The following is a 15,398-nucleotide window of genomic DNA, read 5'->3' on the forward strand; positions in this document are numbered from 1 at the left end:
TGGCTTGGGAATTATTTAGAGGTGTATAGCTTTTTGCTTTCAATCAAAGAGTTTACCAAGAAATATCTATGACATATGACACGTTAAGCCCTTTCAGGCCTGGTTGCGAACATCCGACGAGATTTTGAATATAGGGCAGAAAAGGAAATCCACTTACCCATTTTTCTATTCTCGTCAAACTTGTCTTCATCTGGAAATAGATCAACTGTGGGATCATCATTTTTCTCCTTATTAGATACATCATTTTGGGATTCTTCATTCTAAAATACGTTAAAATGGTAAAACGATATAATGGTAAACATTTTAAACATTCTAAAGACGGTATAATAAGTTCAAGTAAAATTTGAATTGAAAGCGAATAATATCCTTTTCTTGGCTTATCCAGACAGTAAAGAAGCAGACACAAAAATTTCAAAGCAAGTGAATAAAACGAATCAGTATCAGAAATATTAATTCTGAACTGAATTATTTTTAGCTTTTTTGTAGGAACTGGCAGAGAGGGCAAGAGCCAATAATCCTTCTAGGTGCCGGGAAAGTCTGCATAGAGTAGGGGAAAAGGAGAAGCGGTGAGATCCCCCGGCCGCAATTGGTTCTAATTATGAATGCTACTCTTTATCAGAGACATTTGGGGTTTCATATTATAGTCAGCAGATTCAATAAGATATAAATTGAAAAAAAGAAAAATTATATAACCAGCATAGAAATGAGGAATATTTCTCATCAAGTGAACAAAACAAATATTCTGGCAGGATTTCCCCCAAGCCATCCTCAGAGTAAAAAGAGAGAAAAAAAAGAGGACATTAGTTACAACAATTAGCAACAGAAATATTCATTCCGAACCGAATTACCTTCGGCTTTTTTTTGTGGGACTGGTGGGACGGGCAAAAAAAATTATTTTTCTAGGGGGCTGGGAATGCCCACATACAGGGGGAGATGGAGAAGGGGAGGATGCGGAAAGATACCCCAACCACGACTAGTCCTAGGTATGGTTACTACTTTTTATCAGAGGCATTTTAGGATTTCACACTATAAAAAGGGTATTAGCAGTCTCAATCAAATAAAATGTCAACCAGGGAATTTCTTTAACCAGCAGAGAAATGAAGGAAAAGGGGGATATTTCTCAGCGGGTAAAGAAAACAAGTATATCTTGATCTAACCAAATTAATTTTGGGCGGATTCACACCCATTTGCTAAATTTAGATAAATCACACTCCCCCTTTGATGCAGTTAGCTTTGATTATCTTTTTTTACTTTGCATTTCTGACGCTCCAATGTTTCAAGTCTCCGTTTTCAGAAGTTTCTGTAAGCTACTCCCTCTAAGGAGGGAGTCTCCCTCCTTAGTAAGCAGTCTCCCTCTAAGGAGGAAGAGCTTCCTTCTAAACAAATGCATTATGGAAGGTTCCAAATAACTACTGCGATTTAGAGTATACATTCAGTGTATACATTAAATAAAATTTTGCACAAAAAATGCCAATATCTTTGAAAATAAAAGAATCCCCCCCCCTTCGAGAAACAAGAAAAGAAAAGTAAAATTTTAAATTCTATATTTGGAGACAGAATAATTTACTGTTACCATTTTGAATTTCTTAGCATGTGAAACTTTTTGTTACCTCACATATGAATTTATTAGTTAATGTTCTTTTTTAGAGAGTAAATTTACTTTTTCAGTTTCGTTTTACTAAAACGTAATTACTGAAATATAATATGGATCTACCTTTTCTCACAAACCTAGTCGAATAAAATTTTCACGTTCTGGAAAATTGCGATCATTGTACAAAACACAATATGGGGAAATGTAGGGCTGTATAGATAAGAAAACGAAAATTTTAGAAATGAATAAACATCACTATTGTAAAAAAAAACGCTATCTTTCTATCAGCAAAATAAGGAGAGCCATTTCTAGATAAGCATTTTCAAGAAAATGAATACGATGAAAAGCATTCCACAAAAAGGCTTATACAGTTTACAAATAGGCTTAAATGCTCTTAAATGCCACGTCACTATCTTCGAAAAGAAATCACTGCGACGGGTTGCTGATATCACTTATCAACACCAAGCTTCTCTGAAATTTCAAGAAATAAAACTGCAACAACTTAAAAGGTTTGGACACACCGAGCTATTGGAAAGCCCACGTCTCTCAAAGAAAGTGTTTGACGGCCAAGTCGAAGTTCTCACCCGAAGCCGAGACCTCGGCGGCCGAATTCTCACCCTAGAGATCCCTTTCATCCCAAAGATATGGGAAAAAAAACTTTTCTTTTATTAGTATGTCGTTTCTTCTCTGTCTGGTAGAAGATATAAGCTCATATAGAAGTTACATCAATAGTCCGGTGATAACCGAATTCCCAAAACGACCTTCGAAAACCGATGGGGCTTATGTCAGGTCTATATGAAGTAAATAGCTATTAACTTAAACTGTCTAATATAAAAATCAAGAATTAGTTTTAGCTTCACAAAGTGACAACTTCCTTTGATGTAGAAAGATGCAGCATAAGTCTTGCAAAAAATTTCATTTTTTATTAAATGAAAAAAACAATTTTTTCAACTCTAAGTAAGGAGCAACATTAAAACTTAAAACAAACAGAAATTATTACGTATATGACGGTGGTGGCCCCCTCCTCAGCACCTTGCTCTTAACGCTAAAGTGTTTTAGTACTTCTTAAAAAGGTCCTTATTGTTCAAATTAAATGACCCTTGTGTTTCAGGAGTCGATCTAGAAGAAATGGGACAAAATTCAAACTTTAGCGTAAAGAGCTAAAGTTTTAGTGTTGCTCCTTACTTTCAGTTCAAAAAAATTGTTTTTTTTTATTTAATTCCTGATCGTTTTTTAAACAATGTCAGGAAATCTGGCTCCAGATCCTCGGAAAAATCCCCCTCCCCACGGAAATATCCTCTAGACAATTCAGTCCCGGTTGAAATTTAGCCTGGACAATTGCCCTTAACATCTGTACGCCTAAAATTGAGTCGGAAAACAGAAAGCAAGACATGTAAAAAAAATGTCGTTTTAGAATTCTGGCAAATTCCCCCAGTGAAAAATTTCACCTGAAAAGTTCACCCCCTCGGAACTTCACTCCCCATGGAAAATCCTCCCAACAGAAAATTCGTCTCCCCCACCCGAAAAATGTATGCATACTCCCCAATAATAAATATTATGCGTAAACAATTGGCAAGTTTTATAGCCTAAAGACTTTTCGCCAGGGGTAGCGGGGGTCATGTTACCTCGAAAGGCGTAGTTGCTGGGTTTTTCAACTATGCTAAACAATATGGCTATCTCAAAATATTGATCGGACGACTTTGGGAAATAGGGTATGGGAGAGGGCCTAGTTGCCCTCTAATCTTTTTGGTAACTTAAAAAGGGGACTAGAACTTTTAATTTCCATTGGAATGAGTCCTCTCCTGATATTCTAGGACCACTGGGTCGAAACATCACCCCTGGAGAAAACCTTCCCCCCCCCCTTTGTTTCGAAAATCCGGCAAATATTTTCAGGCTCTTAACCTTTGTTGGGTAACACTAAATTTAATGAAACTTATATATTTGGAATCAGCATAATAAACCGATTCTTTTGGTATGTCTATTGGTATCAAAATTCCATTTTTTAGAATTTCGGTTACTATATAGCCGCGTCGCTACTAACTTACAGTTCATTATCACGATTTGTTTGATATTTTACTAGCGACGAAGGTTGAGTGAAGATTGTAGATACAAATATAAATGTATTTCAAACCTGTCATCAACTGAAATCCACAATTAACTTGAATTTTTACGTGTCTAACTTCTTGGAGATTTCCAAACTAGACTTGAAGTACTCTGTTTTCTAAGACCAATATCAGCAGAAGGGTAATATAAAAAATAAACAATTGATACCAGAGATAAGAAAAACAGTTCAAAGATAAGAAAAGGGACCCAAAGATACATTGAAAATATGAAAAATTGGTTTTAAAATGTAGTTTGAATCCCTAAGGTCTAAAGGGTATATACCCTTCCCTGAATTTATAACAAATAGCTTTATTTTACCAGAATTACAAGAAAAAAAGTGTAGAGATATTCTGTAACAATATTCTATCTTAAGGACACGAAACTCTACCCTTTTAGACTAATCAACCGGCTATGCATGAAACATCCTGAATATGATCACCCTAAAGGTCCTACAAGCATGTATACCTATGATTGCATGCAATGCGATAAGTGAAAAAAATAAAAACATATCTCAAATTCTTACAAGTATCGCTTTTTTAAAATTACCATTTTTGACAAGGCAAGAAAGTAACGGCTCCTTCTACAGTTTTGCGTACATATAGGAGACAAATCCCCTCCACAGTTGGAAGGAAAAAAAGATTGAGTTGTTTAGTCCCTGTTCCTCCATTTAAACAGACTCTGATAATTCGTTATGTAAAATATTTCCTTCTACTCTTAGACAAATTAGACAAATTTATTTTATTTACTAATACTTACAAACCAAACTATATATACACACAACCGTCCGAGGAAGGCTCGAAAAGCCTGATGATCGACGGCTACAATCCTCTAATTTTCAACTAGCAACAAAAATCATTTCAGAGACAACGCTGTAGCGTTGCCTATAGTAAAGCCCGTGAGGTTCAAATGTTTTATTATTATTTTTTTTTTTCCCCAGTGGCATTTCTCACGAAAGGAGTTGTCAGAAAAGCTTCAAAGGGGGCTTATTTGTTTTGAAATCGTGTGTTCTAGTGCTTTTTTTAATAATCAAAAGTTATTGGTGGGTAACTAGCCCCCCCACGCCCATCATTCCCCTACACACATCCAATCAAAATTTTGAGACGGCCATTTTGTTCAGCGTAGTTGGTTTCCAAATAGAAAATATATTTTTGAGGAGGATGCCCCCCCACAACCCTCAGGGCAAGGGTTTTAAGTTATGCCCTGGGGGCATATACGGTTTTTATAGAAGGCGTTGTCGTAGAAACTTCAAAACTGGCTCATTCGATTGGAAATTAAAGGACTAGTGCCCTTTGTAATAGTCCAAAGTCATTGGAGGGCAACTAGCCCCCCCCCCACGCCCATCATTCCCCCAAACACATCCAATCAAAATTTTGAGATAGCCATTTTGTTCAGCGTAGTTGATTTCCCGATACAAGATATGTTTTTGAAGAGGATACTCCCAAACAACCCTCAGGGCAAGGGTTTTAAGTTATGCTCTTGATGCATGTAGGGTTTTTATACAAGGCTTTGTTGTAGAAACTTCAAAACAGGCTCATTCATTTGAAAATTAAAAAGCTAGTGCCCTTTTCAATAGTCAATATTGATTGGAGTGTAACTAGCATACCCCTCCCCCCCCTCACGCCCATAAAATCCCCCAACAAAAAAAAAAAAAAATTTCAGTAAGCCGATTTTTTAAGCTGATTTTATTTCAAGAAATAAAATAAAATTTTTATGAGGAAACACCCACACAACCCACAGGGCAAGGGTTGTAAGTTATGCCCTGGGGGCATATAAGGTTTTTATAGAAGGCGTTGTCGTAGAAACTTCAAAACAGGCTCATTCGATTGTAAATTAAAGGGCTATTACCCTTTTTAATAGTCCAAAATGATTGGAGGGCAACTAGCCCCCCCCACGCCCCTCATTCCCCCAAACACATCCAATCCACATTTTGAGATAGCTATTTTGTTCAGCGTAGTTGATTTCCAGATAGAAAATATGTTTTTGAGGAGGATACTCCCCCAAAATCTTAAGGGCAAGTGTTTTAAGATATGCTCTGGGGGCATATAAGGTTTTTATAGAAGGCGTTGTCATAGAAACTTCAAAACAGGCTCATTCTATTGGTAATTAAAAGGGCTAGTACCCTTTTTAATAGTCAAAAGTGATAGGAGTGCAAGCAGCCCCCCCCCCACGCCCATCGGTTCCCTAAACACAACCAAACAAAATTTTGAGATAGCATTTCTGTTCAGAATATATTCTTTTAAGATAGAACATATGTTTTTGAAGAGAACAATCCCCCACAACCCTCAGGGCAAGGGTTTTAAGTTATGCCCAGGGGGCATATAAGGTTTTTATAGAAGGCGGTGTCGTAGAAACTTCAAAAAAGGCTCATTCAATTCCGAGGGCGTGTGCACTTTGCAATAATCATAAGTTATTTGATGGCAAATAATCCCCCTCTCACGCCTACCTTTTCCACAAACATATCCAATCAGAATTTTAAGACAGCGCTTTTATTAAACTTAGTTTTAAGTTCTATACATAAGGTCTTTTAGGATTACAAGTCCCCCAAAGCCCTCAGGGCAAGGGTTGTAATTTAAAGATTTTCCGAATCCTTCATATTATTTATTATAGAAGGATGCTCGTATAAACTTTAGAGAGGGCTCGTTTGATTGGAAATTGAAAGTTCTTGTTCACTTTTTAAGAGTCAAAAGAGATTGAAGGGCAAATAGCCCCCCCCCCTCCTCCACGCCCCAAATGCATCAGATAAAAATTTTGAGATAGACATTTTGCTAAAATAGTTCAAAGTTCTGATAACAAAAACTCCGGTGTCGACACAGCCCATCAGTGCCCGGGGGTAGGCGTTTTAAGTTGTGCCCTGGGGCTTAACTTATTAAGGGGGATTTATAACTTATGGGAAGGGGTTTTCTATGGGAAGAACAAATAGGAAATCTATTATAATTATCCAATTATAAGGTTAAAATACATACTCTATGATAGATGCAAAACTGCTTTGGCACACAAAATTCTATTAAGGTCAATTCCAAACAGTCGTGATCCCTTTGTGTCTGCAAGTGAAATGGTCTAAACCCCCTTATTGGAGCTATTTTTTCAATCCATTCATTGTTGTCAATCGCTGTCCTCAAGTTATGCAAGCTGTCTATTGTTCACATATAAGGTTTTTATCAAAGAGGTAATCGTATAGACTTTGAAAAAAGCCTCATTGGATTTAAATTGAAAGTTCTAAATCCGTTTTTTTAAAGTCAAGAATAATCGAACAGCAAGCAACCCCCCCCCCCCCATGCCAAAAAAACTTGAAACTTTTTGCAATCAAAAAAGAACAAAAATTAGTTTAAAAAAAACTTTCCTAAAAATAAGTTTTTCAAAGAAAATTAAAGGCCATTTTAAACTTAAGCTCAGTATATAAAAATACCTGTTAAAATTAAAAATCAAAACCACCAGAAATTACTATTAAAGAATAAATGAAACCAAAAACGAACAGAAATTAAATAAACAATCATAGCAAAAAACATACAACAAGTAATAATAAAAATGAATAAATAGATCTTAAAGCGAGTAATGCTTAGATTGCATATGAAAATCTAGCTTAAAACGAAAACAAATATTGTGCTATTAAAGTATAAATGAAACTTAAAACGAACAGAAATTAAATAAACAATCAATGCGAACAAAACATACAATATACGAGTATATTAATGTAAATGAATAAATAAATCTTAAGACGAGCGAAACTTAAATTGAATATGCAAATCAAGTTTGAATCGAATAAAAATAACTACAAACAAGAGTTTGGGTATCGTCTCACTGCAGAAGCCTAAAACCTACTGCGTCATTGGCACTTTACTGAAAATGAATTATATTACAAATGAGCCAAACTCTGGATGAGCTTTTAGCAATTAATATCATTATGCATGAAATATTCAGTTTAATTTATTAGTTCTTTTCAAGATTGGTCAAGACAAAAATAGTTTCACTACAAGCAAAATTTGGATACTGCCCCCTTCTTTAACTGTAAAAACCTAAAGCCTTCTTTGTTATTTGTGCTTCACTGAAAACGAATTACTCGTATATTACAAATTTATTATTTTCCAGTTCTTACAGCATTGAAAATGAAAATAAAAATTACAGAGAAAAAAAAACTTGAACTGATTGATCTTTCAACAACTAATATCAATATATATCTAATATTCAATTTAAATTTGTTTATACTTTCCAAGACTGTTCATGACTCATAAAGTTTTGCCATTTTTTTTTTAACTGTGCCATTTTTTTTTATCTAATCGTGTTAGTTTGTTATGAAAACATTCTATGGCTTCTAGGTATTTCTATTTGAGCGGAAAACTGCACCTCAAACTTTGTGGAACATGTATTTTCTTGCATGAAACACCAAAATATAATAAAATTTCAAATTTCAGAGTGTTCCACCTCTTGCAAGCAACTGTCATTGGTATTCTTGAATCCACATAGTTAATTTAGGGGGCGGAGGGTAGGCTAATTCTCGAAGTGGTCCCATTCCGTTGTGGTATGGTTCACATTTTCAACACCTGGCTTCCGGACTATCATATAATCTACCGAGCATACAACTACCCCAAATCAGTATCAATAAATAAATGAAACCCAAAACGAACAAAAATTAAAATAAATATTAGAGTAACAAGCATAAATTAATGTGAGTAGGGTTCAAAACCCCTATGCTTTCTAAAAGCCAGAATATAATTTGTACTTTACTGAAAAAAAATTCAAATGACTTTACTGAAAAAAAATGTGCATTGCCAATTGAATATACATATGCTTATATTTATTCCCTAAAATCTTAATTAAGTTTTGATTTCTTAAAGTTACAAAAGTGAACACATTTCGAAGAATTGTTTTCAGTAAATTGCCAACGATGCAGTAGGTTTTAGGCTTCTACAGTGAGACGATACCCAAACTCTTGTTTGTAATTATTTTTATTCGATTCAAACTTGATTTGCATATTCAATTTAAGTTTCACTCGTTTTAAGATTTATTTATTCATTTACATTAATAAATATTGTATGATTTATTCGCATTGATTGTTTATTTAATTTCTGTTCGTTTTAAGTTTTATTTATACTTTAATAGCAAAATATTTGTTTTCGTTTTAAGCTAGATTTTCATATTCAATCTAAGCATTACTCGCTTTAAGATCTATTTATTCATTTATATTATTACTTGTTGTATGTTTTTTGCTATGATTGTTTATTGAATTTCTGTTCGTTTTGGGTTTCATTTATTCTTTAATAGTATTTTCTGGTCGTTTTGAGTTTGAATTTTAACAGGTATTTGTATCTCCTGAGGTTAAGTTTGCCAAGTGCTTTTGTCCGAATTTTTGTTTTTCTTAAGCTAAATCTTGTCGACGCAATTTTATAGTGAACAACCTCAGGGCCCAACAAAAATTAGAGGCATTTTCCATTTCTATATCTTTCTTGGAAATTAACCGATCGTACAAGCTGAGAAGCAATGTTAATCTGAGAAACATTAAGTTGAAATAGGATGTATATTGGAGAGAAATGTATTATCTAGCATTTAAAGGATGATTTTGACTTTACGTTACAGTTTACCAAAAAAAGTTTAAGTCTTGGTTAAGAAGATTATGTCGCTTAGACTGGAAATTAAGTGAAGGTGAAGAGTTGATGTTGGGTAACAAGAAGAGCGATCAAGTGCTCAATAAGTCATCAAGTAAGTCTGCGAAGCAAGATTAGAATATTGGAAGCTACAGTGATGACGTTGGTCCCCAACGTCATCTGAAACGTGGGAGCCCCAGAAGAAAGAGGAAGATATATAAGATGTTTTCCAAAGGAATTATCTACAGAATGTTTTGGGTACCCGTCTCACTGAACGTACTTCAAACAAAACGGTACGAAAATATAGTTCTATCCCGATTTCTTGGGCTATAATGGGAGAAAGGTTGAGATGGCTGAGACACGTTCTAAGATGAAAGATGACAGATTTCCAAAGATGGCCCTTTTTAGCCAACCATCTAGGGCCAAACGAAAGTAGGTCATACCCGGATCAGCTGGGAGGAGATCGTAAGGAATGATCAAAGCGAAACTGGGACTTCATAGAAGGGTCTAAACAGGGAGGCTTTATTTCCCCTGGGAGGCTATGTTTTCCGAAGGAATTATCTACAGAATGTTTTGGGTACCCGTCTCACTGAACGTACTTCAAACAAAACGGTACGAAAATATAGTTCTATCCCGATTTCTTGGGCTATAATGGGAGAAAGGTTGAGATGGCTGAGACACGTTCTAAGATGAAAGATGACAGATTTCCAAAGATGGCCCTTTTTAGCCAACCATCTAGGGCCAAACGAAAGTAGGTCATACCCGGATCAGCTGGGAGGAGATCGTAAGGAATGATCAAAGCGAAACTGGGACTTCATAGGAGGGTCTAAACAGGGAGGCTTTAAATAGATTTGGACGGAGGAGGAGAGTGTGTAGCTATGTTTGTCTCAGGTGGCTTGGTGCCGCAGTGAGATGTTAGTAGTAGTAATAGTAGTTACTAAAATCCAATGCATATATACCATTGTAAAGTGCCCAAAGCAGAGATTTTGTGAATTTACAATTTTGATTTACGCAAAGTAGATGTCGACAGTGATCCACTAGCCGACATCCACGACTGCTGGAAAGTAGACACTTCGCTCAAAGAGTATGGGTAACTAACAAGAACGATAACTATCGCTAATATATATAAAAAAAAATTACCAACACCATCTAGCGTTTGGCGTTTTTTGGCATTTTTTAAACTTTACACTTGTGTTTTTTTTTCCAGGAAGTGAGATCATTACTATTATTACTACACCAATTCTGCCTCATTATTACATTGTAAAAATAGCAAGACATGCCAAATGCTAGATGAAACTGGTGATTATACCGATACTAGCACCATTTTCCCCTCGTAAAAGTTACCCAAGCCCTTTGGTTTCACTTAAGAAAACTAAGCAGTCTAGTGGTAGGTAGCACGGAAATAAGATGGAGCCAATCAAAAGGTAGCATGCCAATAACAAGTAACTTTAATTTTAATATACACGGCATCTTAAACCGCTTCAATCAATAGAACCACTAGCCATCAATCACTACTTACTATTTATTGTTCAAGAGAATTCTTCAGATTTTATGAATATGAACTGCTCATATATATTTTGAACTGATATTAGACTAACATCCTCCAGAGCCATGAATGGCGCATAGGGCGTCTACGAATCATCACCAGACATCCCGGAGCTGAGATGCAGTTGTCATATCCTCCCACTGTAGTTGAAGAGACAGCTACGCATTTCTCAAGTCCCGGCCGTACTGCCGTCGTAGGGTATGTCTTGGTCAACCTCTTTTGCACCTCCCCTCGGGCGCATAAACTGTGTCTGATAGTCGATCCAGAGTCGATCCTCTAGATCAACTAACGGTTGACCGGTTCGCCAGTGAATTTCAACGTTGGTGGCCTTTTCCTGTCACGATATGTTTATTACTCTTCTAAGGCACATGTTATCAAAGGCTAGAACGCGTTTCTTTAGTTAGACATTTAATTTCCAGCATTCCCTAATTTATAGCGAAAAGAGTATTTACTACTGCACCATACTGGTTTTAATTTGCTAAAACGAATGGCGCTTGTCGCTAGTGGCTGAGCATCTTAGTCTGAAAATTCAATGGAAGCCAACTTTTTTGGATAAAACCTCAAAAACAATTTGTCAAAACATCACAAAAGAGGGAAAGGCGAACATATGTGAAAATCACTTGAAAATTGTGTAGATTCGGGAAATCCGGGCATACGAGTAGCTCTTCAGCTTATGTATCTGGTAAAGTTGCGGCCAAAATATGTATTTGAAAAAATATCAAGTTCTATAAATCTAGGTGCTCTTAAACCTAGGACTCTCAACTAGTAATCAGTCTCTACTTCTTTTGGATTATCAAAAATGGTCTTCTACCCCCCTCAATTGACTATTTAAATAATTCTCTATATTCAGTATATTCAAAAAATACTGAAAATAGTAAAAAAAAATTCATTATCTATATTCAAAAACGATTCAGAATAATTTCTGTATATTTACCCAGAGATCGTGTCCCGGTCTGCAAAGGTTTAGAATGACAAGATTCAATCTTTTTGGCAAACGTCAATTATTACTTGCTGTTATTTACTACGAAGTGTTTGATCTAGGACCCTCTTAAAATTGATTGGTCTGGTCCTCTGGCTGTCCCAATGTTTAGAAACCTCCGGAACATAAATGAAAGACAACTCTAAAATGTATGTAGTGGATGCTTTTATCATTCCATAGATTCAGTATGATTCCGTATAACATACACAGACAATATACACCGAGATTCCTGTTGTAGCACAGTGAATTGATGCTCTGCTTAGCAATACGGGGCCCAGGGTCCGATCCCTGCCATAGCAAGGTTGGGTGAAAAAAAAAATACTCAGCAGCTGAAACGTCAATACGACACCCTGTGCGCCAGCAATGGCTCTGGAAGATCTTTATCCTTATCCTTACACATACCCAAATATTATGTGCCAGTGCACAAAGGTGATTCATTATCCTCTTTCTTTCCACTTTCGAATTATTCTAATATTGTTAGATCTATCACTTTGGTGTATTTGCTTTGCTACGATTTCCTTCGGTTTATATCACCTGTATTTAAAAATTACCTTTATTAGATTAAGAGTCATTTTTAGGGGGAAGGGAAACCAAGACTACCCCCAGTAAAAAGGAAATTATTTGAGCAATGGTTTTTCTGAAATTTAGGAACAATTCTAACCTATGCATCCACCTAACTCTGGGCTTCCAACCGATCCAAGTCTGACTGGCGAAATTTAGTAATGGCACTCATAGAATAAGCAACAAGTTATTATCATTGATAAAAGTCAATATTACTGACAGGCCTTGCCCTTCACTTATAAGCCCCGTTTTTTTTTTTTTTTTTTTTTTCATCAGTTCTAAGATATTACAGTCCACTGATCTTGGAAAAAATCAAATATTTCTGCCAAATAGAAGATTGAAGAGAAACTGTTATGGCAATCTCATCAAAGATCTTAGACCAAGGATCAGAGTAGAATAAAGGAAGAAAAGAAACAAGCTAAGAAGTAAGATCAGAGCCCTCTAAATTCCGTTAAAATCATTTCTATCAATAGATCGAAGATCTTAGCTCATTCATTTGCTAAAACAAGAAAGAAAAAAAGCTGTATGATATACCCCCTGTAGCTCAAGTTGTTCATGCATTGACGTTGTTCAAGAAACCGATTTCTTTCGCTAGTTTCTTTTAACTTATCGTGAGAAAAGACAAAGAGAATTGACAGAATAGATGGGAAATATATAATTTGGGCTATATATTTGCGCATTAGGGGGAGGGGGGGGGAGGGGTAAAGTACTTGGACATTGTTAAGTCAGAAAACAATTCTTACTTGCCTATTATAATATTAATAATTCGGAAGCCCACCGTCTCCGTTCATCCAATAGAGCCTTTATAATTCCTAAATGTGTTTCTAGTGCTGCCCAGCAATCTCCCATTTACAAATCTATTATCCAATGGAACAAAATACCCTCCAGTGTTGAGCTAGCCACAAGTTTCTGCACGCTGTACAACAATGTAACAAAACTTGATAATATAATTTAATATTTCAACGTTTAACCAATTTCCTTTAATTACCCATGTTTTTTTATTCTATATTTTTTCAATTTTACTTTAATTTTTTTTTTTTTTTTTTTTTGGTCCTTAACAATTTATCTTCTAGGATCTTTATTGTTACTGATGTTTGTGTTATCTTTTTATTCGAATAATAAATTGAAATTGAACTTCTGTGCTTTACCCCCTCCCCACCCCCTAATGTGTAAATATGTAGCCCAAATTTGTTTCCAAAGTATTATATTTTTATCATACTTTGGTATATTTTGTTAGGATTAACCACAGTTTATATAATTAGCAGTATGATCATTCTCTATCTCACCCATTATAAAAACCCGGACCGGGGTTAGCTTGTTTCTTCATTAGCTTTATTTATGTTTTGGGAGATATAAAAATAGTCGAAGTCAGATTAGCGGGAATGCAGGTTAGTCTGTTTCCGACTGTTTACATCAAAGTGCATTTAAACAAACGTAAATAAAGCTAATGCAGAAACAAGCTAATGCAGAAATAAGGCAGAAATAAGTGGGAGGAGCTTTTTGTTCACGAAGACCAGAAATGATCTGCGATAAGCTTACTGGTATATTCTGTCTACTGTGGGATTAACCTAACTTCACTGCTTGAGCTGCAGGGGGTATATCATATAAGTGCCAAAAAAAAGGGCTACGGTTTGTTATTTTTAGAAACCTCGGTTGAATCAAAATCTCCAATGTCTTTTGTAAACAACAAACTAGGGGTTAAAGTCTAAGGGATCACCCTCCCTTTGTGAATGAGCCCAAACATACCTGTACATCCTGGTCATATTTCTTAATTGAATTCACAAATTCTAAGTGTTTTTTATCCTCCTCTAGCTGGGCGACCATTTGTTCTGAAGCTTGAAGTTTCTGTTGGGTGCTAGCGAGTTCATCTCTTAGCCAAGCGTTCTCTTGACACAGTCGCCGAACTTGAGCACGGAGCTTCTGTTTCTCAGCTTCAACAGATTGAAGATGAGATGCAAGGGCAACCATAACCTATAAATCCATAAACTTGTGAAAATCCATAAATCCATAATTGACAATATAATCCATAATCCATAAAAAAAGCAATAATCCATAAATCCATAAGAATCATAGCCATAAATTTCATAGCCATAGCCATAGCCATCATAGCCATAGCCATAAGAATCATAGCCATAGCCATAAATTTTCAAGCCTTCTAAATAACAACACATCAAGGGTTTTCACAAGAAAATATATTCCAGCTTGTACAAAAATTGTATAATTATTGTATCGGAAAGTATTTATCAAGATTTACAAAACAAATTGCCATTAAAAAGAAGGAAAAAATTGCAAAAACTAAACAGTAAAGGATTTCAAGAATAAAGCATTTTCACCAAAAAAATGTGTCAACTTGTAAAATGATTTCACAATTATTAAATTATAAAGTTATTTTAGATATAGATTTTTATGAACAGAATTACACCAGGATTTTTCACAAGAAAAATATCCCAATACATATTAATTTTACCATTATTATATTAGAAAGCTCTTTCAAGCTTGTAAATTGGCAAAATAACAAGGTATTTCGCCAGAAAGTCTTTTTAAAACTGCTTTAATAGTGCTTTTTAAACTTTTTCAAACTGCTTTAATGAGGAGAATCCCCAAAACATCTTTGGAGGCGAATGCACCACCATGCGGCGATATGGCTTCTGAAACTGGAAGGGTATATAATTAGGTTTTTGGTAGTTTTAAATCAATTGCTATCTTAGAATTTTCATATGAAAGCATTTTAGCCCTCTTAGAGCTATAATTGCTGTTTTGAACCAAAAAATGTGGAAATCACCCCTTTGATGAGGAGTGATATTGTTTGTTAATAAAAATGACACTAGAACATTCAATTATCGTTTGAATCACCGAATATAAATATTAGACAGTATGATCGTCCCCTATCTCACCCATTATAAAAACCCGGATCGATGTGCGAGTGCTCCAGAGAACGTAAAACATAAGCGACATTAGATCTTTTCACGGGTAGAACAAGTCAGATTTCTCTTGAACGCGAAACTTGGCTTCAACGTTGTAACACTAAATTTTAAAGAA

At 35.4% G+C, this 15,398-nt stretch overlaps 1 protein-coding gene across 6 annotated transcripts in view; it reads right to left on the reverse strand.

Annotated features, from left to right (window-relative positions):
• The window catches only part of Klc (kinesin light chain), a 146,634-nt gene that overhangs the window by 76,424 nt on the left and 54,812 nt on the right, over nt 1-15,398 (reverse strand). For all 6 annotated transcript variants that reach the window (XM_089092014.1, XM_089092013.1, XM_089092012.1 and 3 more), the window contains exons 3-4: nt 14,106-14,330; nt 158-260 (exon numbers count right to left, since the gene is read on the reverse strand). In XM_089092014.1, the coding sequence (XP_088948140.1) occupies nt 158-260; nt 14,106-14,330 (328 nt within the window). The remainder of the gene's footprint in view (nt 1-157; nt 261-14,105; nt 14,331-15,398) is intronic.

The sequence above is a fragment of the Artemia sp. Qi Xiang Cuo genome, chromosome 7 (genome assembly GCF_049724085.1).
Source record: "Artemia sp. Qi Xiang Cuo chromosome 7, ASM4972408v1, whole genome shotgun sequence".
NCBI lineage: Eukaryota > Metazoa > Arthropoda > Branchiopoda > Anostraca > Artemiidae > Artemia > Artemia sp. Qi Xiang Cuo.